This window comes from Mustela putorius, unplaced genomic scaffold (genome assembly GCF_011764305.1).
Source record: "Mustela putorius furo isolate JIRA1106 unplaced genomic scaffold, ASM1176430v1.1 tig00000224_pilon_pilon_pilon, whole genome shotgun sequence".
Taxonomy (NCBI): Eukaryota; Metazoa; Chordata; class Mammalia; order Carnivora; family Mustelidae; genus Mustela; species Mustela putorius.
In genome coordinates, this window is record NW_025421321.1 from 10,173,418 (window position 1) to 10,194,392 (window position 20,975).

Sequence of the window (20,975 nt, forward strand, 5' to 3'; positions counted from 1 at the left end):
ACTGTCTGAGACTCTTCATCAAGGGAGACTGAAATCAAGATGATAATTTTCCAGAAAAAAATTCCTAACGAATGTGGGAGAGAATAAGGTCAAAAGCACAGGTGGACACATCTTCAATGGAGACTGAATGGAACAAAAGGAGAAGAAAGACCCACCGTGCAGGTATGGGGTGGTAAGACTAGAAGCCACGGGGATTCCTCGTAGCATGCAAGTTACAAGGTCCTATGGAGGTCACGGAGTTGTGGTGGGAGGGGGTCGGCGTGCAGAAAGCAGAAAGCCTGGACCATCTGCTGTATGCATATAAACAGTATCAAAAATGCATGTTGAAAGCCTCATGTCAAAAACGTTATATTTATGAGTAACAACCGGTTTCCATAAGCAGGACAAAATCATTTCATAGGAACAGGTTTCTAAAGTAGGCAACACAGTCACAACGCATTTGGCCTGTCACACTTGAAAAGCATTTTGTCAAAATCTGGCCTCGTTACATAAGAAAACTGAATCTAAAGTTGGAGGTAACGAATGACAAAAAAAATTTAGGCACCAGTGACAGAGGACACCCTTAACCTTTCTTTCGTAACTTTCCTAAAGTGCCTGTTCTATGCAGTACAATTTTTCTGAAGTACTTGTGAGCCTCCCACCCTGGAAGCTGTGTGGCAGATCCCTGCTAAAGCAATGCTCTGTAACCTTGGGGACTGAGGGTATAAATTTAGGCTTGCAATGAGATAGGCGTATACAGCTCACCTACATCCTTTCCTTTCCCTAGAAATAAGGAAAATAAGGGAAAGTCAATTATATTTAATTATACAGTCTTAACTCTACTTCACTTCTCCCAATTATCACCCCAACCTTCCAGAACCATTTCTGACCAATCACTTAAGAAAGGGCTACCTAGCATTTACTTAACCCCCTTTCCCATAATCCTTTCCTCTGAACACTGGAAGACAGACTCTAGGTCTCCTCCTTGTTTGCTCTCCCTGAGCACTGTATGTTTCTGCTGTGGAATTAGATGAACTCAGTGCTTAAGCATCAAACTGTATCACCTCTGTCACATCACAAATGCTCCACACGAAATAGAAAATAAGTATTATGGCAGGGTCTCCCAAAATTAACTAACTTACAGAAATCTGCAGGTCAAGTTTTACATCAGAATACTGATTTTAAGAGAGAGAGATTCCTATTTAAATCAAGTTCAGTCAGCAGGACCAAATGGCTGCCTGGGACCTCGGTGCCCTGTGGCCAGCCAGGGCTCACCAGCCACATCCAGAGGCACCCGAGTGAGCGCTGAGCTCACACTCAGCCCAGCAGGAAGGCAAGATGATGAGGCAGTTTTCATACTTATACAGATAAAACTGGCAAAATGAATAGTGAGAACTATATCCTGAATGGGCTCCTGTTTTCCATCATGGTAGACAAAGCCCCCCAGTCTGCTCAAGCACTGTTGTCTCAAGAGCTGCTGTGCACTGCAGTTCTCAGGCAAAGGCAGTACTCAAGGTTTCCATCTTCATTCTTCCCACAGCATTTCATTTTAATGTCAGCTAACAACAGAAAATCAAAGAAGGCAGCTCTCCCACAAAACCCACAGAACTAGCATGCAAGTGACAGAACTGACCATATGTGTATCAACCTGCAATTAAAAGTTTACAAAAAAATCCTTCAAAGAAAAATGTTACACAGAGTACATTTTTAAAAGCAGTGCTGGCTCTCGTGTGTAGAAAAACAAATATTTACTAACACAGACACTTCTCACAGGTAAAGTGGGTCATAGCTGTTTGTTACTCTTTGAATTACAGCAAAAATAAATTTTGTAATATAACCTGAAGGAACTCCAAGCCCTCTCTAATTCATATTTTTAAGATTCAAACCCACATTAAATACTATACCATTCAACATAAACATTAGGGGATATTTCCCCAATTTCCTGTTAATGTCAATTTGAGAAGAAGTGTTAAGTGCTAAGAGGATTCTAGTTCCAAAAATACCTTGATGCTTTCTACTAATTAAGATACAGCTTATGTGTTTATTATCTGCTTATAAAAAAAGAATTTAAGGTGGCTTTTTACCATATCTCAACAGTCTGAGACAAAAACTATTCTGACTAGGAAAAAACACTTAACCAAAAATGGCAATAAACTGTAATCTTTCAGTTACTGCTTCGAAAAGACAAGATTTTATAAAAATCACTGCCTATTTCTCCTAATCAGGACCAATACTAAGATTTTTCCCATCAATCACTCCTCTAATCATTCTGTTGCCATCCTTACAAAATAAAAATAAATGATAATGTAACTACAAGGTTTAGTTTACAATTTTTCCACTGTAAACTTAGCCACATTATTTAAAAAACACCACATTCCCTCTTATGTAGTTGTATGTGGACAAATGGTGAACAGACAGTTTTATTGCTTAAAATATAAGTGAGGAAAACAGAGACATCTGCCATACCAATAGCTGATTTTTATTTTTTTTAAGGAAAGGTTATTAATTTAAAAAGTGAGTTCTAAGAAACATAATAGGACTCCCAGCAATGATGATTTCTGAGATCTATGAGATGTGAAACATAATTATAAAAAGACTAAAAGCCAAAAAGCATTTTTACTTTTTCTTTTTTAAAAAAATCCAGAGGATTTGTCACATGAAGGAAGTCTGGCACATTACCGAGGCCAGAGTCTTAGTCATCCTCAGAATCACTATCCCTTCTTGTGGGGATGGAGCACCGCACCGAGGATAGCAAAGCGTCTTCAATTGGTTTCTTAGGGTTTTCCTCCAAGTCTGTCTTGATTGCTCCAGACTCTGACAGTTTCCACTCCAACTCTATGTGATAAAGAAAAACCAAATTACCTAAGACAGTCAGCATAGGACCCTAACCCTCAAGCCCATTAAGCCAATTTTTTTAAAACAGAAACTATGCAGTAACATTTGATGATAATTTTAGTGCTATAATTATAAGGTATCTAGAAGGAAAGCAAAAAATCAGACCTTTAAGAAGGAAAATAAAATACTTAACACTTTTTCAGAAGAGGAGATCAAATGAGATACTATATATATATTTGAATTATGGCAACTAAAATAAAAAACAAAGACTAAACCTATCTTATGACTACAGTTTCTTGACTTGCAAACAACTTCCCAGGGAAGATCAGGATGAAACATTTAAAGGAAATACTTTTCACACCCCTGCTGGCAATCCAACCATTAAATCTAATTTTAGCTAACACAAGGAAATTCTTGGGCCTCATGTCCAGCATGAGTCAAAGGATAAATGTATGATGACATCCTAGAACTTATGCATTTGCACTAAGTAATAAAGACAGTACCAAGAAAATAAAGAACCAGTGACTAAAGCCTTGGTTCCTGTATGTCTCTCTCAATCAATGAACTCCACATGGGTGTGAGACCATGTGAAGAGAAATCAAGGGATGTCTTTTCGACTGCAGAAAAGACTCCAGGCAGAACTAAGGACTACATGAGACATTCTACAGTGAATAGTTTAAGTGAATAGTTTAAGTAATACTCTGCTAATTAGGCACCTCCAATAAGATGTGACAACCAATTTTATTTAAACCATATTAATTTAAAGTTCTTCATGGAGACCAATGACACCAGTATTTAAAGTTCTCAGTACTCGGTTGAATGTTATGAAAATTCAACAAATTTCTTAAAAAGAAAAAGAAAAGAAAGAAAGAGAAAAACCTTAATTCCGATTCTTGACTCAAGAATATATTTAGATCCACCATTCACATGTATCGGTTTACGTATTAATGTTATTGTCCACTTACACGCAGTAATCATTATTTTATAAGTTCACTAATCCTCAGATAAGACTTTCTAGAGATAAAGACAGGACCTCCTATCCTACAACCATCTTTCTCCTCATGGTACATTCAAAAGAGCAGAGTAAGATGCAAACATATACTTCATTTGAAATGCAGTATTCCAGGCGCCTGGGTGGCTCAGTGGGTTAAAGCCTCTGCCTTCAGCTCAGGTCATGATCTCAGGGTCTGGGATCAAGCCCCAGGTCTGGCTCTCTGCTTCGCAGGGATCCTGCTCCCCCCCAACACCCCCACCCCGCCTGCCTCTCTGCCTACTTGTGATCTCTCTCTCTGTGTTAAATAAATAAATAAAATCTTAAAAAAAAAAAGCAGTATTCCTTTGAACACTGGAATAATATATAACTGTTATAACGTGTGTTTCTCTATGTGCACAGATGTGAATACTTATCCCAGGTGAGTATCTTATGTAGTTATATAAAACAGTATTTAAAGTCGTATTTTAATACATGTTTTTAAAGAATAGCTGGACATATTATTTCAATAATGAGTGACTTAGAAGGATGCCATGGGCCTCAGGTTCTCTCTTTCATGTTATATGTGTGTACATATTTTGACACTCCATGTAACAGGTAAAAAGGAATAAAACAACACATCCTTCAGGAATAAAAGAATACATCCTTCAGGTGTTAAGAGGCAGAACTCAAACTTTTAATTTAATTTAAAAGCTACTAAGATATTCAACTGAGAAAATATTCCCATAGGGGTGCGTGTGTGTATATATATATATATATATAAGTAGTCCCTCTCTCTCTCTCTATATATATATATGTATACATACAAACACACATATATATATACATATATATATGTGTGTATATATATATAAATAACCATCAAAGTATGTTTGTGTGAATTTTTTTCCTTTTTTTTAAAAGATTTTATTTATGGGGAGGGGCAGATTGAGAGGAAGAAACAGACTTCCCCATTGAACTGGGAGCCCGATGTGGGGCTCAATCCCAGGACCCCAGGATCCTGACCTGAGCCAAAGGCAGACGCCTAACCAACTGAGCCACCAAGAAGCCCTATTCATGTGAATCAAGCAAAAAACGAATGTTGAGATCTTGAACTATAACTCAAAATGTATCCAACTACAGGGACAAAGAAAATATATTAAAAATATATTAGACATTAGTATTAAATATACATACTTTAAAATCCAGTGTGCCTTCTTTTAACAGAATTATTAGAGCCCAGTTATAACTGCCCCCAATGATTCCTTTAATGAGAGATCAAATGTGCTTCTTGGCTTTTAGCAGACAGTAGCATGGGGCAAAGGTGATTTTCACAAATCATCACAACACACGTCTTTTTAACAGAATCATCCCCTCATCATCTCTAACACACACTTGTCATTGCTCACGTGCCCTGGACCATTTCAAAGAGGCCCTTACCATCTATTGTCAGGTTCATGCCACCAAACACCAGAGGTCCAATAAATTGAGCCTTGATATCACCTTCAAGGTACACAAATATTGTAGGCAGATTCCTATCAGGATAATTGGGTATGCAGGTTGTTGAAATGGCTTTAATAAATTTGACATCAGGAAACTTCCTGGCAAGTCCACTGAAGTGCTGATTTATGAGGGCACAGAGGGGAATGCTGTAAAACAGAAATGGGAAAACAATGGTGAGAGAGGAACTCTGTAAAACAGAAACAGAAGCAACTATGATTCTGCATTGATACAGGGCAATGCTCAACTACCCTTCTACCTCAGTAAACCCTCGTAATAGCTTCACAAGTGATTCTGCTATTCCATCCAGGATGAATTAACATTTTTTTAAAAAACTTTGTAATATATTCAGGGAAAATGAAGAACTCAAAATCCAAAATCCAATCTAACTTGACTCAGTAAGTCAGAAAAACAGCTTCAATGTAAAAGAGAATTGTTTTGCTCATCTATATGAGAGAATATTCAAGATTCAAAAGGTGTGAAAAAGGTCAGAAAGCACTTCCTACTCTAAAAAGACTTCTACAAGAAATAAAAATAAAAAAATAAAAATAACTTCTACACAAGTACAGTAGGAGAATACGGCTGGAGCTGAGAAGCAGTTGAGGGCCACTGCATCACTTGCCTAGAACAATTATTACAAAGGTCACCCCTGACATCTATGAGAATGATTCACTACATGGAATTTTGAAATGCCAGTTTCTCTAGAAGGATAAATAAGGAATTCTTTTTCAGTAAAAGCAATCTCCATTGCTACAATATAACAAAGGCATTCTTTTTAGTCACAACTATTAATTTTAAAGCCTGAAGACAAAAATTAGGTATTAGGTTTGGGCAAATCAGTAACAAAGCACATCACTAGTAAAAAACAAAACAACACAAAACAACAAACCTCCAATGTGGATTAACATTTAAGGACGGTGCATAAGATCAGCTCACCCTTGTTTGTAAAGGTGCAAGATTACCCACAAGCCGTTGCCAGCCTTGGTAACTTCTTGAACATAATCTTTTCCTGAGATCTCCAAAACTTCTCCAAATTTATTCTTCAGTTGAGTTGCTTTCCATTCAGCCAGTCTTTGCTGCCTGCACAGCACAAAGAGGGGAGAAACCTCTTACATGTACACCCTATACATACACACACACCTTTCAGACAGCAACCTTTATAAATATCCAGGTTTACTTACTTGGCATGTGGCAAAAGTCTAAGATGAGTTCACCGAGATCTGCAATATTACTACTTAAATATGGCGCTTTCTGATAGTTATCTAGGTCAGAAAATTAACTTTTCAAAAGACACATTTTAGTGCCACACTAAAAACCAAAGAGTCCCTCGGCAGGGCACTAACCTGTACATTTCAATAGCACGTTCATCTTCCTCATTAAATTCATCTTCATTATCCTCCAGCTCTTCCAAAGTCATATCTTCATATGTTTTCACTGAATGTGGTTAAGTTAGCAAAAAACAAAAAATGTAAAAGATGAACAAACTTGCATTTTGTTCTCCCTCCTTTATTTTTCTCCTAAAGATGTGCATGCAACACCAAGCCAAAATAAAACTCATTCACCAAAACCAAAAATAAAAAATACTGAAGGTCTTACACTAGTAAGAAAGAACTTGAGGGTATTTTAAAAAGATAAAACCATGTTGACCAAATGCAGCAAGACTGACCCTCCCAGTGCCATACCTATTAAGGATATGAACGAGAAGTTTCCCAAGTTTATAAAACAAGAGAGTTGTATTTGCCCTAACTCACCTGGTTTGCTCTTCAAACACATATACCATGGACTGCTGTAGTAACAGTTCTATCTCTAAGGACAGGGGTGTCCCCAACAGGCCCCTCCTAGAGTTACAAGGATTATTGTCTTGGGTGTTCTCTTGTGAGAGGTAGACAGCTCTTTTAACCAACAGCTATAAAATCTCGACTTGGTTTTTATTGCCATAAGTATTCTTGTTTCTTGACGTCAAATCAGATTTTGCCTCCCAACCCCAATTCTATCACTATACAAACTGCTCTTTGCAAGGTCAACAATGACCTCCACTTCCTAACTGATGAGCAGCACTGATCCAACCTAGCATTGCCTCCTCTTTGAAAGATGGTCCTCCTCTGGCTTCCAGGATAGGATGCCTTCTCTCTTCCTACCTCTATGGCTGCTCCTCCTTTGAACCTTTGCTGATTTGACTCCTTTTTTATCCTTTTGCCGCCTTTTTAAAAATCTATGCCCACTCCTTTGGTGATAGCATCTCATGCGATCTTTATGCCTCCAGCCCATATTTCTCTTATTTAGAGAAAAACATAGCCAACTGCCTACTTGCCATCTCTACTTGACTAATAAAAATTTCAGTGTTTCTATGTCCCAAATAGAGTGCCTGAGCCTAGCTCCAAACTGCTGTTCACCAAGCCTTCATCATCTCGGCTGGTGGTAATGCATTCCCTTCAGGCTGCTCAAGCCCAAAGCCTGACAGGCATCCTTCACTTACTTTTCCTCACACCTCTCACAGGATCCACCAGCAAATCCTGTGGTCCTACCTTCATATTATTTCCAGATCTGACCACTACTCACCCCTTCCACCAACCCCATGCAGGCTGGCTAAGCCAGTGGTAGCTCTTGCCTAAATTACTGCAGCAGTTTCCAGACTAATCTCCCTACTTCCTGACTTGCTCCCCATCTTCCATACTTGGAAAGGGAGGGTGCTGTCAACATGTCAATCCTCTGTTCAAACCTCTAGTGACTTCCACCCGACTAGACATAAAAGCCAAAGTCTGTTAAAGAAACAAGGTCCTCAGTGGTTTGACCCTTAGTTGCCTCTCTGAACTTATTGTTCCTTCCTAGTCATACTGGCTTCCTGGCTGGTTCTCCAACATGCTCTTCACTCACTTAAGTAGCTCAGTTCAACTCCCTCACATCTACTCAAATGTCAATCCTAGTGAGGCTCTGTCTGACTCTCAAATTATACTCACCCTTCCTCCACCCTTTCCAGGCCATTTCCCTGCCTTATTTTCCTATATTTACTTATGTATTATTTATTGCTTGTCTCTCTCACTAGACTATAAGTCCCATAAGGACAGGGATTTTTGTCTGGCCTATACATAGCTAAAGCCCCAAAGCTTAGCATAACACCTGACAGACAGTCACCTTTCAATCAACATTCACTGCATAAATGCTTTCTAGTGAACCCAACTCTAAATTGCTCCAACATGTAGGAAGACAAAAGTACTTGTCCCTGTGATCAACGGGGCATGAAGTCAAGACTAAGAAATATTTTCTTCAGGATTATCATGTGCTCATCTGACACAGACAAGAAATTGTGAATATTCTACAGTCCAGGAAGTTGAAGGTTAGAGACTGCCTGTGACTCCCTTGAGGTCCCAGAAATAGTGCCCATCCCAGCACTCCAGTCCCTGTTCCCAATTCCTGCTCAGAGCATCCTTCTACCAAAGCAGTTAGAGGCTTAGAAAGTTGTTTCTTAACCCAAAGAGAAACAAACCTTAAAGAATATAAGCAATCTTACCAATTGACTGCTGAAGGACTCGCTGTTCTTCTTCTTCTGCCTCCTTTTCCAAATCTTTCAAACTTTCCTTTGAGGGCAAGATGCCCTTTTTGCGTAAGATATCATTCCACTCAGTATCTGCATTGGGGTCCTAGTGGAAGTAGACCAAGAATACTCTGAGTGCCAAGTCCACTATAAAGGGTGCCATGTTGGGGAAAGGGTTGAATGGGAAAGTTGGTAGGCAGAGGAATGCAAACCAAATTATTCTGTGGCCTATTTCTGAGAAAGCGTCAGAAGATCCACAGCCCCTATTCTTTTCCTGTTCTCCACTCCACATCACCCTCCCCACATTGGACACACACCCAAGAACATAGTCTTGGCTAAAAATCGGGATATAATGTGCAAATCGGCATCAATGCTCACAGCAAGGCTCTAACCTGGCTTCTATTCGATGTTTATGAATGACTCAGATTGATTCATTCAACAGATGCTAAGTACTTATGGCAAGTGCAATGTTCAACAGGCTGCTGACCTAGAGAGTTACAAGGGGCCTTCATTCCAAGGATAGGCAGGGATATTCTCTCGGAAGTGGACATTTTATCATCACTGGAAGCCAAAAAGGAACCAGATGTGAGGAATGAGAACCTAAGAAATTACTTTCAAGGCAAAGTGACCAGCAAGTACAAAGGGTCCAAGAGCAGAGACAGGAGTATCTCAAAGTTCTAAGTGACTGCAGTACAATCAGGAGAGCCTGAAGCTAGCCTGACAAATTCTCTAATGGTCCAAATCTGAGAAAGAGAACTGAGACCCCGTGGGACAGCTCTCAATGTCTAACACGTACTGAATACTGGACGCTGGGCACTCTTTGAAGCCCTATACCTGTACCTACTTAGTTAAACCTCACAACCAAGGAGAGACTTGACATTTATGAAGACAGTGCCATCCTAGAACAAGTCAAATTTACCAGGATCAAATGTCAGAAGGATAAATGTCAAAGTGGGCTCTCGCTCCCAAAGCCAGCTAGCCAAACTGGTTTTGCATGGCTTGACAGGAACCCTACTAATGGACCTGGTTTGGAATAAGAAATCAAGGAGCCCTGTGGAAAGGGCACTAGGACAGCCAGGCTCCAGCCCAAACTCCATGTCACTGTCTTGCTGAGATATATCAAAAGAAAACGAACAGAATCCTTTCAACAGGGTGCTCAGGGAAGACCTCTGCAGAGATGACATTTCAAAGCAGGGTCCTGAAATATAGAGAATACAAAGGAGGCCAGGGCAGCCCTGGGGCTTCCTCTTCACCATTTAAGAGTGCCTAGCTTCAAAAAAAAAAAAAAAAAGAGTGCCTAGCTTCTGGCAGACAGACTGTATTTGTAGATGCTTATCCTCTCCAGCTGTCAATGCCTTAATACTCCAAGCAAAGGTCCACTAACTCCATTTCTCATTGGCCACTTAGCCAGAGACGATTTAATCAGAATTCTGGACTATAGTGAGGTCTGGAAAGCAGCAGAATGACTTTGACAGAGGGTCCTCTGACAATGACAGAATTTAGCTGTCACAAATTTTTGTTAATTACCATGATGTCTTCATTTTCTTTCACTTTTAGTCCAATTCCATTAGAAAATCCCTGATACCAAAAAAGGGGGACAGGGGCGCCTGGGTGGCTCAGTGGGTTAAAGTCTCTGCCTTCGGCTCAGGTCATGATCCCAGGGTCCTGAGATGGAGCCCCGCCTCGGGCTCTCTGCTTAGCAGGGAGCCTGCTTCCTCCTCTCTCTCTCTCTCTCTCTCTGCCTGCCTCTCTGCCTACTTGTGATCTCTGTCTGCCAAATAAATAAAATCTTTTAAAAAAGGGAGGGGGACAAAATTAGGGGATTTCGTTTTACCTATTTTAAGACAGAAAGTAACTAAGGAGAGGGACCCTAGGAATGAGCTTAGGGAGCCACAGAATCGGAGACAGAGTACACCTCTACCTGAACATCAATGTTGGGGGTTAAAGCATTCAACTAAACCCTCACCCCGCTCTAAGTGTGGTCAGGAACACAGGTTCCGCCACTGTTCCACGTTCTGGCACGTCCAGGCGGGACCCCTCCCTTCTTCAAGCCTCAGCTTCCATAGCCACAACGTGCCCATAACACACCTGCCTAGGAGCTAAGATAATTAAGGAACAGGAAGTAAATCTATCAGGTGGGATGCTGCGAGTCCTTCACAGACTTCACGGGATCCGACCATAAGAACAGGCGGCCGCCAAAGACAGATTTGCGGGTGAGACACACAGCGGTGGGGAGACCCAGCCCGCAGGTCCTGGCCGGACCACGCCCGCCCTCTCGCACGGCGCCTGCGCTGGGCCTAGACTCGCGTGGTATTTTGCGTGCCGGTGGCGCCCGGCGCTTAGCACAGTCCCAGCCCAGATGGTCCGTCGCTGCCACAGACCCAGCGGGGTCTGCGGTGGACTCCGGAGCTCGGACCCCCAGGTTCTTTACCTGCATCTTGTCTAAAATCGCTCAACCCAGGCCTCAGCAGCGGCCCCGCCCCTCAGCTCTCTTCCGCGCACGCGCGCAGCCGTCACCCCGCCTCTTCTCCCAGCCCAGCCTTCGCCCCGCCCTCTAAGAGTGAGCAGGGCGGAGCCAGGGAGTAAGTGAGGCCGCTGAACCTGTGCCCACTCAAGAAACCCGTCAGAAGCTGTGCGCATGCGCATTGGGGTGCCTCCTGGGTTGGCGTCGCTGGCTTCACGTGACCCGGAGCCAATTCTCTGTACTACCTTATTAGGGCAAGTCTCCGTGATTGAAAAGGTGGAACTGGATGGAGGACGCTCTCGGCACCGTGAGCCATGTCCTGCCTCAGACGCATTCCTAGTAAACCAGGGCCTGGCTCAAGAAGTCTCAAATAGAAATGTGTTTCAGTGATCCAGTGTTATAATTTTAAAAGATGCAGGGTCATCATTTACTCGCTATCATTTCAGCGTCTGGTAAGGCAATTAATTCATAAGACATATTCATCAAGAGCCTAATATGTGCCAGACACTATTCTAGATTCTGTGGATACAGCAGTGATCACAATAGAAAAAACAGAAAGTGAAAGTCATTCCATCTGGTTAAGCCTCAGGCAGTCCAAATTTGCACAAGTGCTTAGTCCTATCCAGGCACACAGGAGGCTTGAGTAAAAATCAGCAGAATCTGAATTGTAAAATACAGGGGCTGGGCTCCAGGCTTCTGCCTACACAGCACTCCAGTTTGAATTAAGAAAGCAATACCCCTCCAGGGACACCTGGGCTAACTTGCTGCCTCTCAGCAGTGAAGCAGACACAGATAATAGCACATCCAAACGCCTGTGGCGTAGGCTTACGGCTCTCAACTTTGGTCAAGCATTACAACCACCTGGGAACCTTCAAACACTGCAGTTATGCTGAAGCTCCAACACCAGTCAAATTAAACTCCTGGAGATGAAACCTGGAATTGGTATTTTCGTAAAGATTCCCAGGTGTCGCTAAAATACAAAACCATGGATAGTGAATAAAATGATTCCTTGAGGGCAAGGAGCTTTGATTTTTATAATTTATAAGGATTCTTAATATTTACCTAATTACCACAGAATTATGGTCTCCAGAAGCATCTGTTTATTCATTTATCTGCAGCAAACTGTGAATGAATTGTCCCTGGTCTTACTACCAAAATCAGGACCCAGACTAGTTCCTGGTGGGTTTGGTTCTATGCGAAGCTTGGCGTTCCCTCCAGAGCTATAGAGTGGGTACTGCTACATTCTTTCTTCATTCCCAGCCCTAGTTATTTCCTAATCCCTCTCTCTAGAGACTGACAAGCCAAAGTCTCAAACTCTACCACCTCCTCTGCAGAAATGTGCCTTTCCCACTTTTGTCAAAGCCTCTTCCATTACTCTAAATCAGTCTCTCCCCGCTCCCTAAAGACCTCTCTGTCCATCAATCCATCCATCACTCTTGGATCTGGAGAAAATAATTAGGGCTCAAGAGAAAAAAAAAAAAATAGAGCCATAAGAATTGGAAAAGAAAAGAATTGGAAAATAATTTTTTTTAGGTCATATGACATGATAGCATACTTGGAAAACGGGATAGAATCAAGTCTTAAATTCATACTACAGTATGAGAGTTCTATATAGGATCAGGATATAAAATTAACCTACAAAAAATAGCGTTTGTATTTACAATAACAAACTAGAAGATAGAGACACTAATTACAATAACAACAGAAAAGAAAAGAGCACTTAGGAATAAACTCAAAGAGTATACAAAAACCTACATGGAAAAAAAAAACCTGCATGGAGAATATTATAAGACATTTCTGAAAATACGAAAGTAGACTTGAACAAATGCAAGAAATCCCTCCTCTTCAGATTGGATGATGTCACAGAGATGTCAATTTTCTCCAAGTTCATGTGTAAAATTTAACACAATCTTAATCTTAAAATCCCAATATTTTCTGAGGCTAGAAAGGTTGATTCTCAAGTTTTTATGATGAAATAAACAAGAATGGCAGACTAAGGGAACAGCCAGCCTCTACCAGATATTAAAACAATGTGCTATTGGTACGTGAACTGACAAATAGATCAATGGAGCAACATGTTCAGAATCAATCTACAAATAAAGCAAGTGTACAAATATTAGTGTATGCTGACATCTTAGTCTGCTGGGGGAAGGGATAGAGTTTTTAATACATGGTTTTGAGGCAATTGGACAGCCATTTGAAAACAGATAAAATTGGATATGTATTTCATTGTGTATATCATTTTAAAAATTGAAAACTAAAAGTGCTAGAGAAAATAATGAGACAATTTCTTTATAGCCTGAAAGTGGAAAAAACCTTTGATGACAATTAGTAAAAATCCAGAAAATCAAGTGAAAATATGACAGATTTGCAACTCTAAAAAACTGTAAGAAATAATGAACACCAACACACCACCTTTGGTGTAAAATAAAAGATTAAATAAGAATACATATGGGAGGGACGCCTGGGTGGCTCAGTGGATTAAAGCCTCTGCCTTCAGCTCAGGTCATGATCCCAGGGTCCTGAGAATACGAAAGCCTGCTTCTACTTCTCCCACTCCCCTGCTTGTGTTCCCTCTCTCACTGAGTCTCTCTTTGTCAAATAAATAAATAAAATCTTAAAACACACACACACACACACACACACACACATTTGGGGGCACCTGGGTGGCTTAAGTCAATTAAGCATCTGACTCTTGATTTTCACTCAGGTTGTGATCTCAGGGTTGTGAGATGGAGCCCCACATTGGGCTGCATGCTGAGCGTGGAGTCTGCTTAAGATTCTCTCTCCTTCTCCTCCTGCCCCCTTGCTCATGCTCTCTCTCTTTAAAAAAAAAAAAAATGTGTATATATTCGTGTTTGCTTAATTTTGCAAAAAAGAATCACAGAAAGAGAAAATCAGAAATTAATGAAATGGCTAACTGTGGCAGCGAGGCGGGGTCAGGGTAGAGATGAGGTGGTAGCAACAGAAAATTAGGACTGAGAATGCTCAAATAAACTTTTATTTAGGGCCAAGCAAGTTTTATGGAGCCTGAAACACTTTCAATCTTTGAGGATCTCTTTAAGACTCTATCACTTATATGAGGAATCTAAAAAAAAAAAAAATAAAAGTTCATAGAAAAAGATAAACAATCTTTTCTATAAGGAGAAAAGTTTTTTCCTTTATTCTTTTTTTTCTTGTATCTGTATGAGAAGATGGATGTTAGCTGAATCTATTATGGTAATCACTTCACAACATATGTAAATCAAACCATCATGTTTTATCTCTTTAATTTATGCAGTAATGTATGTCAATTATTTTTCAATAAAACTAGAAAAACTATAGGAGAAAAAAAAGAGTGTAAAGGGGTCCTGAGACCCCATTTGAAAGATTTTGAAAATGTTTCATTAGGGATTAAATGAGATTATCTCCTAGAATAATGCCTACACAGAATAGGCATTCAAAAAATGTTTTCTGAAAGGACATTGACTGTGATATGGCAAGAACAGTAAGTTTATTATGTTATCTTTCCTGTTCTTTTAATTTGTTAATACAATATAAAAGTAACACAATATAATAAATAAAAATATACAAAAAGGAAGAAATAAAGTATAATTTATGTGTTGAGTAGAGATTGGCCTATATAAATATTATGATGATGTTTGACCAAATAAAAATAGAAAGTTTAAAAAAATAAGAAATTATGAACATAAAAGTGGGCACAAAGGAGACATTTATTTAGAATAGAGAAACAGTAACAAATTACCAATTTTCAAAAGCTGACAAATACCATAAACATCACAAATCTAGAGAAATAACATAATATTTCTATTAATTAACTCTGACCCATCTAACTGATATCATAGATTAACTTCTGGCATGTGTATATTGTTGGGGAAAGAAATCTCCTTCTCTACCCCACTTCCCAGTGTTATTCTCCCTAGTTTAAGAATTAAATTGACATGAGACAGATTAATAGGACAAAAATCAAAGTTGTATTAAGTGCACATGAAGCCTCAATATTGAAATTGGGACCTGAAGAAATGACCAATGTCCCTGCCCTCCTTGGAAATGATTGCCAGTTTTTACACATTTTGGACCAATAGATAGTAAATTTTATAAATTTTATACATTTTATGTATTTTTATACATTTGGACCCACAGATAGTAAATTTGTAAGAAGTTAACAGGAAAAAACAGATTTGGGGGAGTTTTCACTAGCAGGAAATTCTAAGCAGAATTGGGGCTGAGATAGAATAAAAAGTAGCAAGGCTGGGACACCTGGATGGCTCAGTCAGTTAAGCATCCAACTCTTATTTTCGGCTCAGGTGGTGATCTCAGGGTCATGAGATCCAGCCCTTCATGGAGCCCAGCATTAGGCTCCATGCTCAGCAGAGTCTGCTTGAGATTCTCTCCCTCTGCCCCTCCCCCTGCTTGAGCTCTCTCTCTCAAACAAATAAGTAAATAAATAATCTTTTAAAAGTGTAACAGGTTTATTCCCACAGCTTTCTCAGCTTTAAAGTCCCTATCTCTGGTGATAAGGATGTCATCTTACTTCTCAGCGTAAGAAGGTTATTTTTCATATAGGAGATTTATTTCCTGCTCTCGAGGGTATAAAAAAGGTCTGAGTGTTCTTGTACTGCCTGTTTCCTAAGTAACTTTTCCTGAAAATAATCAATATGCCAAAGGGGCTCATTTGGGTACAGCCTGCCCTTAGCCCCTACAATATTAAGCCCTGCCTCTACCAGAACTAACTAAATACCTCATTCAAAGATAGTCTCCAAAGGGCTGCCTGGGTGGCTCAGTCTGTGAGCATCTGCTTTTGACTCAGGCCATGATCCCAGGGTCCTGGAATCAAGCCCTGCTTCTCCCTCTCTCTCTGCCTTCCACTTCCCCACTTGTGTGCACTCTCTCTCTGTCAGATAAATAAATTAAATCCTAAAGAAAAAGAAAGACTCCATATATTACATTTATATCACATTTTATGTCACATGTTGTTCACTAGCCCTGCAACTTCATGTCACGTCACTGGGTAAGAGGCCATTATTCCTGGAAGTCATTTGTCTGCTGGATGGCCAGCAGTAACTATGGGTGGAAATAACTCCAAGTACATAAATGTAGATCAGTAACTATATCCCCCATTCAACTTTCCCTTAGCCAGATTCCAAAAATATGCGTGACTGTTCTAACACCGTCTGACAAAGAGATGTCACCATGAATACAACTGACACGTATGTACACTGATACTATATGTTGCCTTGGCAACTGAAATACTACAGGCAGAGTGGGGATTTTCTAGAATAGTGAACAACTTGGTAAAATTCCAATCAAAACAAAGTATAGTCTTCCCTCAGTTTAAAAAAGAATTGCTGTCCTAGTAAATTTGGTGTGTTCCTAGAAAAATTCAGCTAAAACTGGACAAAAATATATGCTTAAATTTAAGTAGGCTTCACAGCTATGTGAAAGTCCTGTGCCTCGTAGAACATCTAGCTTTCCTGAGCCCCATGGATGCCAGCAATATTACTCTCCCTATTCAGTCACTGAAGTGACCAAAAAATTCTTGGTAATTTCCGAGATGTCCCCTAGGGGCTGTCCCTGCCTTCTTTGGAAATGATTGCCAAAACCCAAACTTGTCAAGCTGACATATTCAAAATCAAGTTCATGAATCCTAATGTCAACAAAGAGGACATTTCTTTTTTTTTTAATATTTTATTTATTCATTTGAGAGAAAGAGAGAGAGCACAAACAGGGGGAGAGGCAGAAGGAGAGGGAGAGAGGCTCCCACTGAGCCGGGAGCCTGACATGGGGCTCAGTCCCAGGACCTGGAGATGTTGGATGAGCCGAAGGCAGACACTCAACCAACTAAGCCATCCAGGTGCCCCAAAGAGGACATTTCTTAAAATGTAAACAAATGCTAAGAAGGACATAGTATTTTCCAAAGGATAAGGGTCCTTATCTCATTGGTATAATTTTCCCCAAAATGAACAGCCTACCCCTTCCATAAGCTGCTTTCTACTATATATAAGGAGATAGTTCTGTGCCATATCAACTCTATAAAACTACTTCCAGGAAACAATGATCATGGCTTTTTCATAAGAATTCACACATGGAGAAAGCCAGTTAATCTCATCTACCAGTTTTCTCAATTGCAAAATGAAGACAATAGCCTCGTGAAGTTGTTGCAAAGATTTAATGTTTGAGTACATGTAAAGACTGAAAACAGGGCTCTTCCGTGAAAAGGATGTACAAAATGACCTCCCAAGACCAAAGGAGCTAAAAGACTAAAGGAAAAGGCAAGCCCAGTTTGATGAGAAATGGCTTTTTAAGAGGACCAATAAATAGAAGCATCTCTTGGGCAGCTGTCAGACCCGTAGATCTCTGTAACATCACCTCTCATAAAACCTGCTTGTATAACCTGAGAGGCTGGAGAATAGTCAAGGACAACGACTGGGAAGAAATGTTTGAGAATCTCCAGAGAACAACAAGGACATTATTTTCCCAGGGTGTACTTGAGGGTGTGATTAAACAAGAAGAAAGAAGGATGGAGGGGATGTTGTACTCCAGTACACCTCAGGTCACAGACCAGTCATCAAGGCAGATTTGTCCAAGATGGCCTCAGTCAGGTTCACGAAAATGTCCAGCACGTGTAGGGCTCAGTTGTTAACTGTTTTTAGTATGTATTGCTAAAAGACTTACATTACAAATAAAGTAGGTTGAGGACTTCTTAAACATAAAGGGGAATATCTCATGAAATGCTCTTGGCTTTATATTGTCTGATAGGATTGAAGGACACATTTAGAGCTGCTCCTAGTAAGATGGCCCCCCTCACCCATACCTCACCCCAAACTCAAGTTGGCCCAGAGAGCTCTACTCCCTGACTACCAACTCTTACCTCTCCCTTTTGTTAAATAATAAAAATTCAACCAAGTAAATTTGACAATCTAATTGGCTTTCTTAAACAATTTGTGTGTCAACAGCATCCCATCTGGCAAGTAAGGGGAGCTCTGAGGGGACATACAAAATGGAAGGTCTTTCTAGAAGGATGAAGCTAAAGTTATTAGCAGAAGAATTATTCCAGGCAGTGTCACTTTCCCTTAGGGGGAAGAACAGAGGGTCTTACCAGGCTGATCGCCTTATCTTTCCTTGGGGAATGAAGAGGGTCTGTGTGGCAGACTCACTGGTGCCTATCAAAAGGATTCCTGGCTAGCCTATTAAGACTACATTTTGTGGGGTGCCTGGGTGGCTCAATGGGTTAAAGCCTCTGCCTTCAGCTCAGGTCATGATCCCAGGGTTCTGGGATCGAGCCCCATGTCGGGCTCTCTGCTCTGCAGGGAGCCTGCTTCCTCTTCTCTCTGCCTGCTTCTCTGCCTACTTGTGATCTTTGTCTGTCAAATAAATAAATAAAATATTAAAAAAAAAGAAAGACTACATTTTGGGAGAGGTTGAAACTGCAGTTAGATTATGCACTAAACCCCAGTTTGGGGACTGGGCCGAAGTGACACTGGGACTGTGGTTTTCTTTTTAACACTCTGAAATCTGCACTGCAACAATTTTGGGTCCATTGACCTGTCATCCTTTTGCTGTTTCTCAGGCCCTTGAAGCTGCAAGCAGGGAAGTGAAGATTCATGTTCTGTGACTCTTCATTTTGATCGGTCTTTTATCAAACTTGCACACCATACCCTGGTACTAGTTACATCCCATCCCTTGCCCACTTGGGTCCCCAATGTAGCTGCAGAAACACACACCACCAATCAGATTTGCTTGGCTTTACATTTATACCCACAGTCCCAGTGGGCCCCAGTACTTTCCTAGTCTATTCATTTTCCCATTTGCTAAAAAGGAATACAAAGGCCCAAAATGGCATCACTTAGGTGAAGGCTCCAAGTCAGTAAACCAAGATAGTACCTAACCTAACCACAGTTTCCACCTCTCACAAATGAAACCTTTAGAAAGTTAACATGGAATTTCCTGGTCAATACTAGCAAATTTACTGATAGACCCCCTTCTGCTCTCCTTTGGAGGACAACCTGGCCTAAACAATGCATTTCTTGCTAAAAAATTTCTTTCCTTTTTTCTGCCTTCTCTCCGTCTTTAAAAACCTTTCTTTAATTTGGCTCAGAGGAGCTCCCCTCTACTTGCTAGTTGGGAAGCTGCCCAATTTATAAATCATTTAATAAAATCAATTAGATCTTCAAATTTACTTGGTTGAGGGGTTTTTTTTCCTGTCCAGTCCTAGAGAACTATTTTACACCTTCTCTTTTCTCAAAATCCCATTGTCTTGTTCCTCTCCTGATTCTCAAAAGATGATCTTGAATCTATTACACCTAGATAAGAAATCAGAAAAGAATCTCCTAGGATTTCACTCCATACACATTGAACTCATTGACTCTACTCTACTGTCTTTCCTTGCAACTGTCCTGTCTGTGCCACTGAACAAGGGAAGCACCCCCACCTTCACCCCTATGTGCAGTGGAGTCCCTGCCATCGTTTGTCCACAGCTGGGCTTTGTTCCAATAAGTATTCCCCCTCCCACTCCTATGCCCACAGTGGATTTTATCTTCTCTAGTGGTTCATTACATCAACACATGAACATGCTGAAATATTTCTAATGCTAAAGACCACAAAAACCCTCCCTTGACCCCACATCCCCTCCAGCTACAGAGCTTTCCAGCAAAGCTCCTGGAAGACTATGTTCATTGTGTCCATCCCCTCCCTCCCATTTTGTTCAACTCACTTCTGTCATGCTTTTGTTCATCCATTAAATAGACTTTTGTTGAGGTCACCCTTGACCTCCATGTTGGGAAATCCAATAGCTCATTCTCTATGCACTTCTTCCTCAGCTCTCAGTAGACTTGACTCTGTTGCTTACTCTCTCCTTCATGAATCCCATTCCTTGCTTGGATACTCCAACTCTCTGCTCTCTTGATTCTCCTGCCTTACTGTCTGCTACCCTTGCTGGGTCCTCTTTCCCTCCTAAACTCTCAGCTGGGATTTCACAAAGACTCTGTCCTTAGCTCTCTTCTCTATCTGTAGAGATGGGAGATCTGATCCATAGTTATAAATATAAATGCTACCTATATGCTGAAGCCTTCCAAAATGAACTTCCCACTTCATTTCTCTTCTGAACCCCAGGCTCATAGACCCATGGCCTACCTGGATGTCTTTTGGGTGTCTCAAATTTAACAAGTCAGCCCCAGAATTCTGGGTACCAAACCCCAGCCTTTTCCCTCCAGTGTTCATTCTTGGTAGCATTAGGCTCAACCCCAATGCCTCAGTTTCTCCCATATCCCACATGTAATCCAGCCTTAAATTCTGCTGGACTTTTGCAATTGCTATTTCTACTTCCTGAAAACCTGGCCACAGATTTCTGTGTGGGTCACTTCCTCACTTCTTTTAGTTTTCTGTTCAGATTTCAACCTAGAAGAGACTTCTCTGACTCTTTCTACAATTGCAGCCTCCCCCTTCGCCATCACACCTGACTCTTACTTATCTTCATAGATTTTACCTACCACTATGTTTAGCATAATTGATCTAATGATTATCTGTGTCTCATGTCTGTCTTGTTTACTGTGCTCCTGAAGCCTAAAACAATACTTGGCACATCACACCCTGCTGGTAGATGGGGATTCAAAGTGACAGTGGCTTTCGAGCTTGGTTTTAACAATGAAATCCTTTCTTTCCTTCCACATCAAAGCTGTGTATCTGGTTGACGTGGG

The 20,975-nt window shown here is 40.7% G+C and overlaps 1 protein-coding gene across 1 annotated transcript; it reads right to left on the minus strand.

Moving 5' to 3' along the window:
- Nucleotides 1-2,437: 2,437 nt before the first annotated feature.
- On the minus strand, nt 2,438-11,378 carry PDCL3 (phosducin like 3). Its single transcript, XM_004753032.3, has 6 exons — nt 11,248-11,378; nt 8,793-8,922; nt 6,628-6,718; nt 6,221-6,364; nt 5,225-5,433; nt 2,438-2,814 (listed from the first exon to the last, which is right to left on the minus strand). Exons 1-6 carry the CDS (start codon nt 11,251-11,253, stop codon nt 2,672-2,674), a joined length of 723 nt encoding a protein of 240 aa, XP_004753089.1. The 5' UTR covers nt 11,254-11,378; the 3' UTR covers nt 2,438-2,671.
- Nucleotides 11,379-20,975: the final 9,597 nt, after the last annotated feature.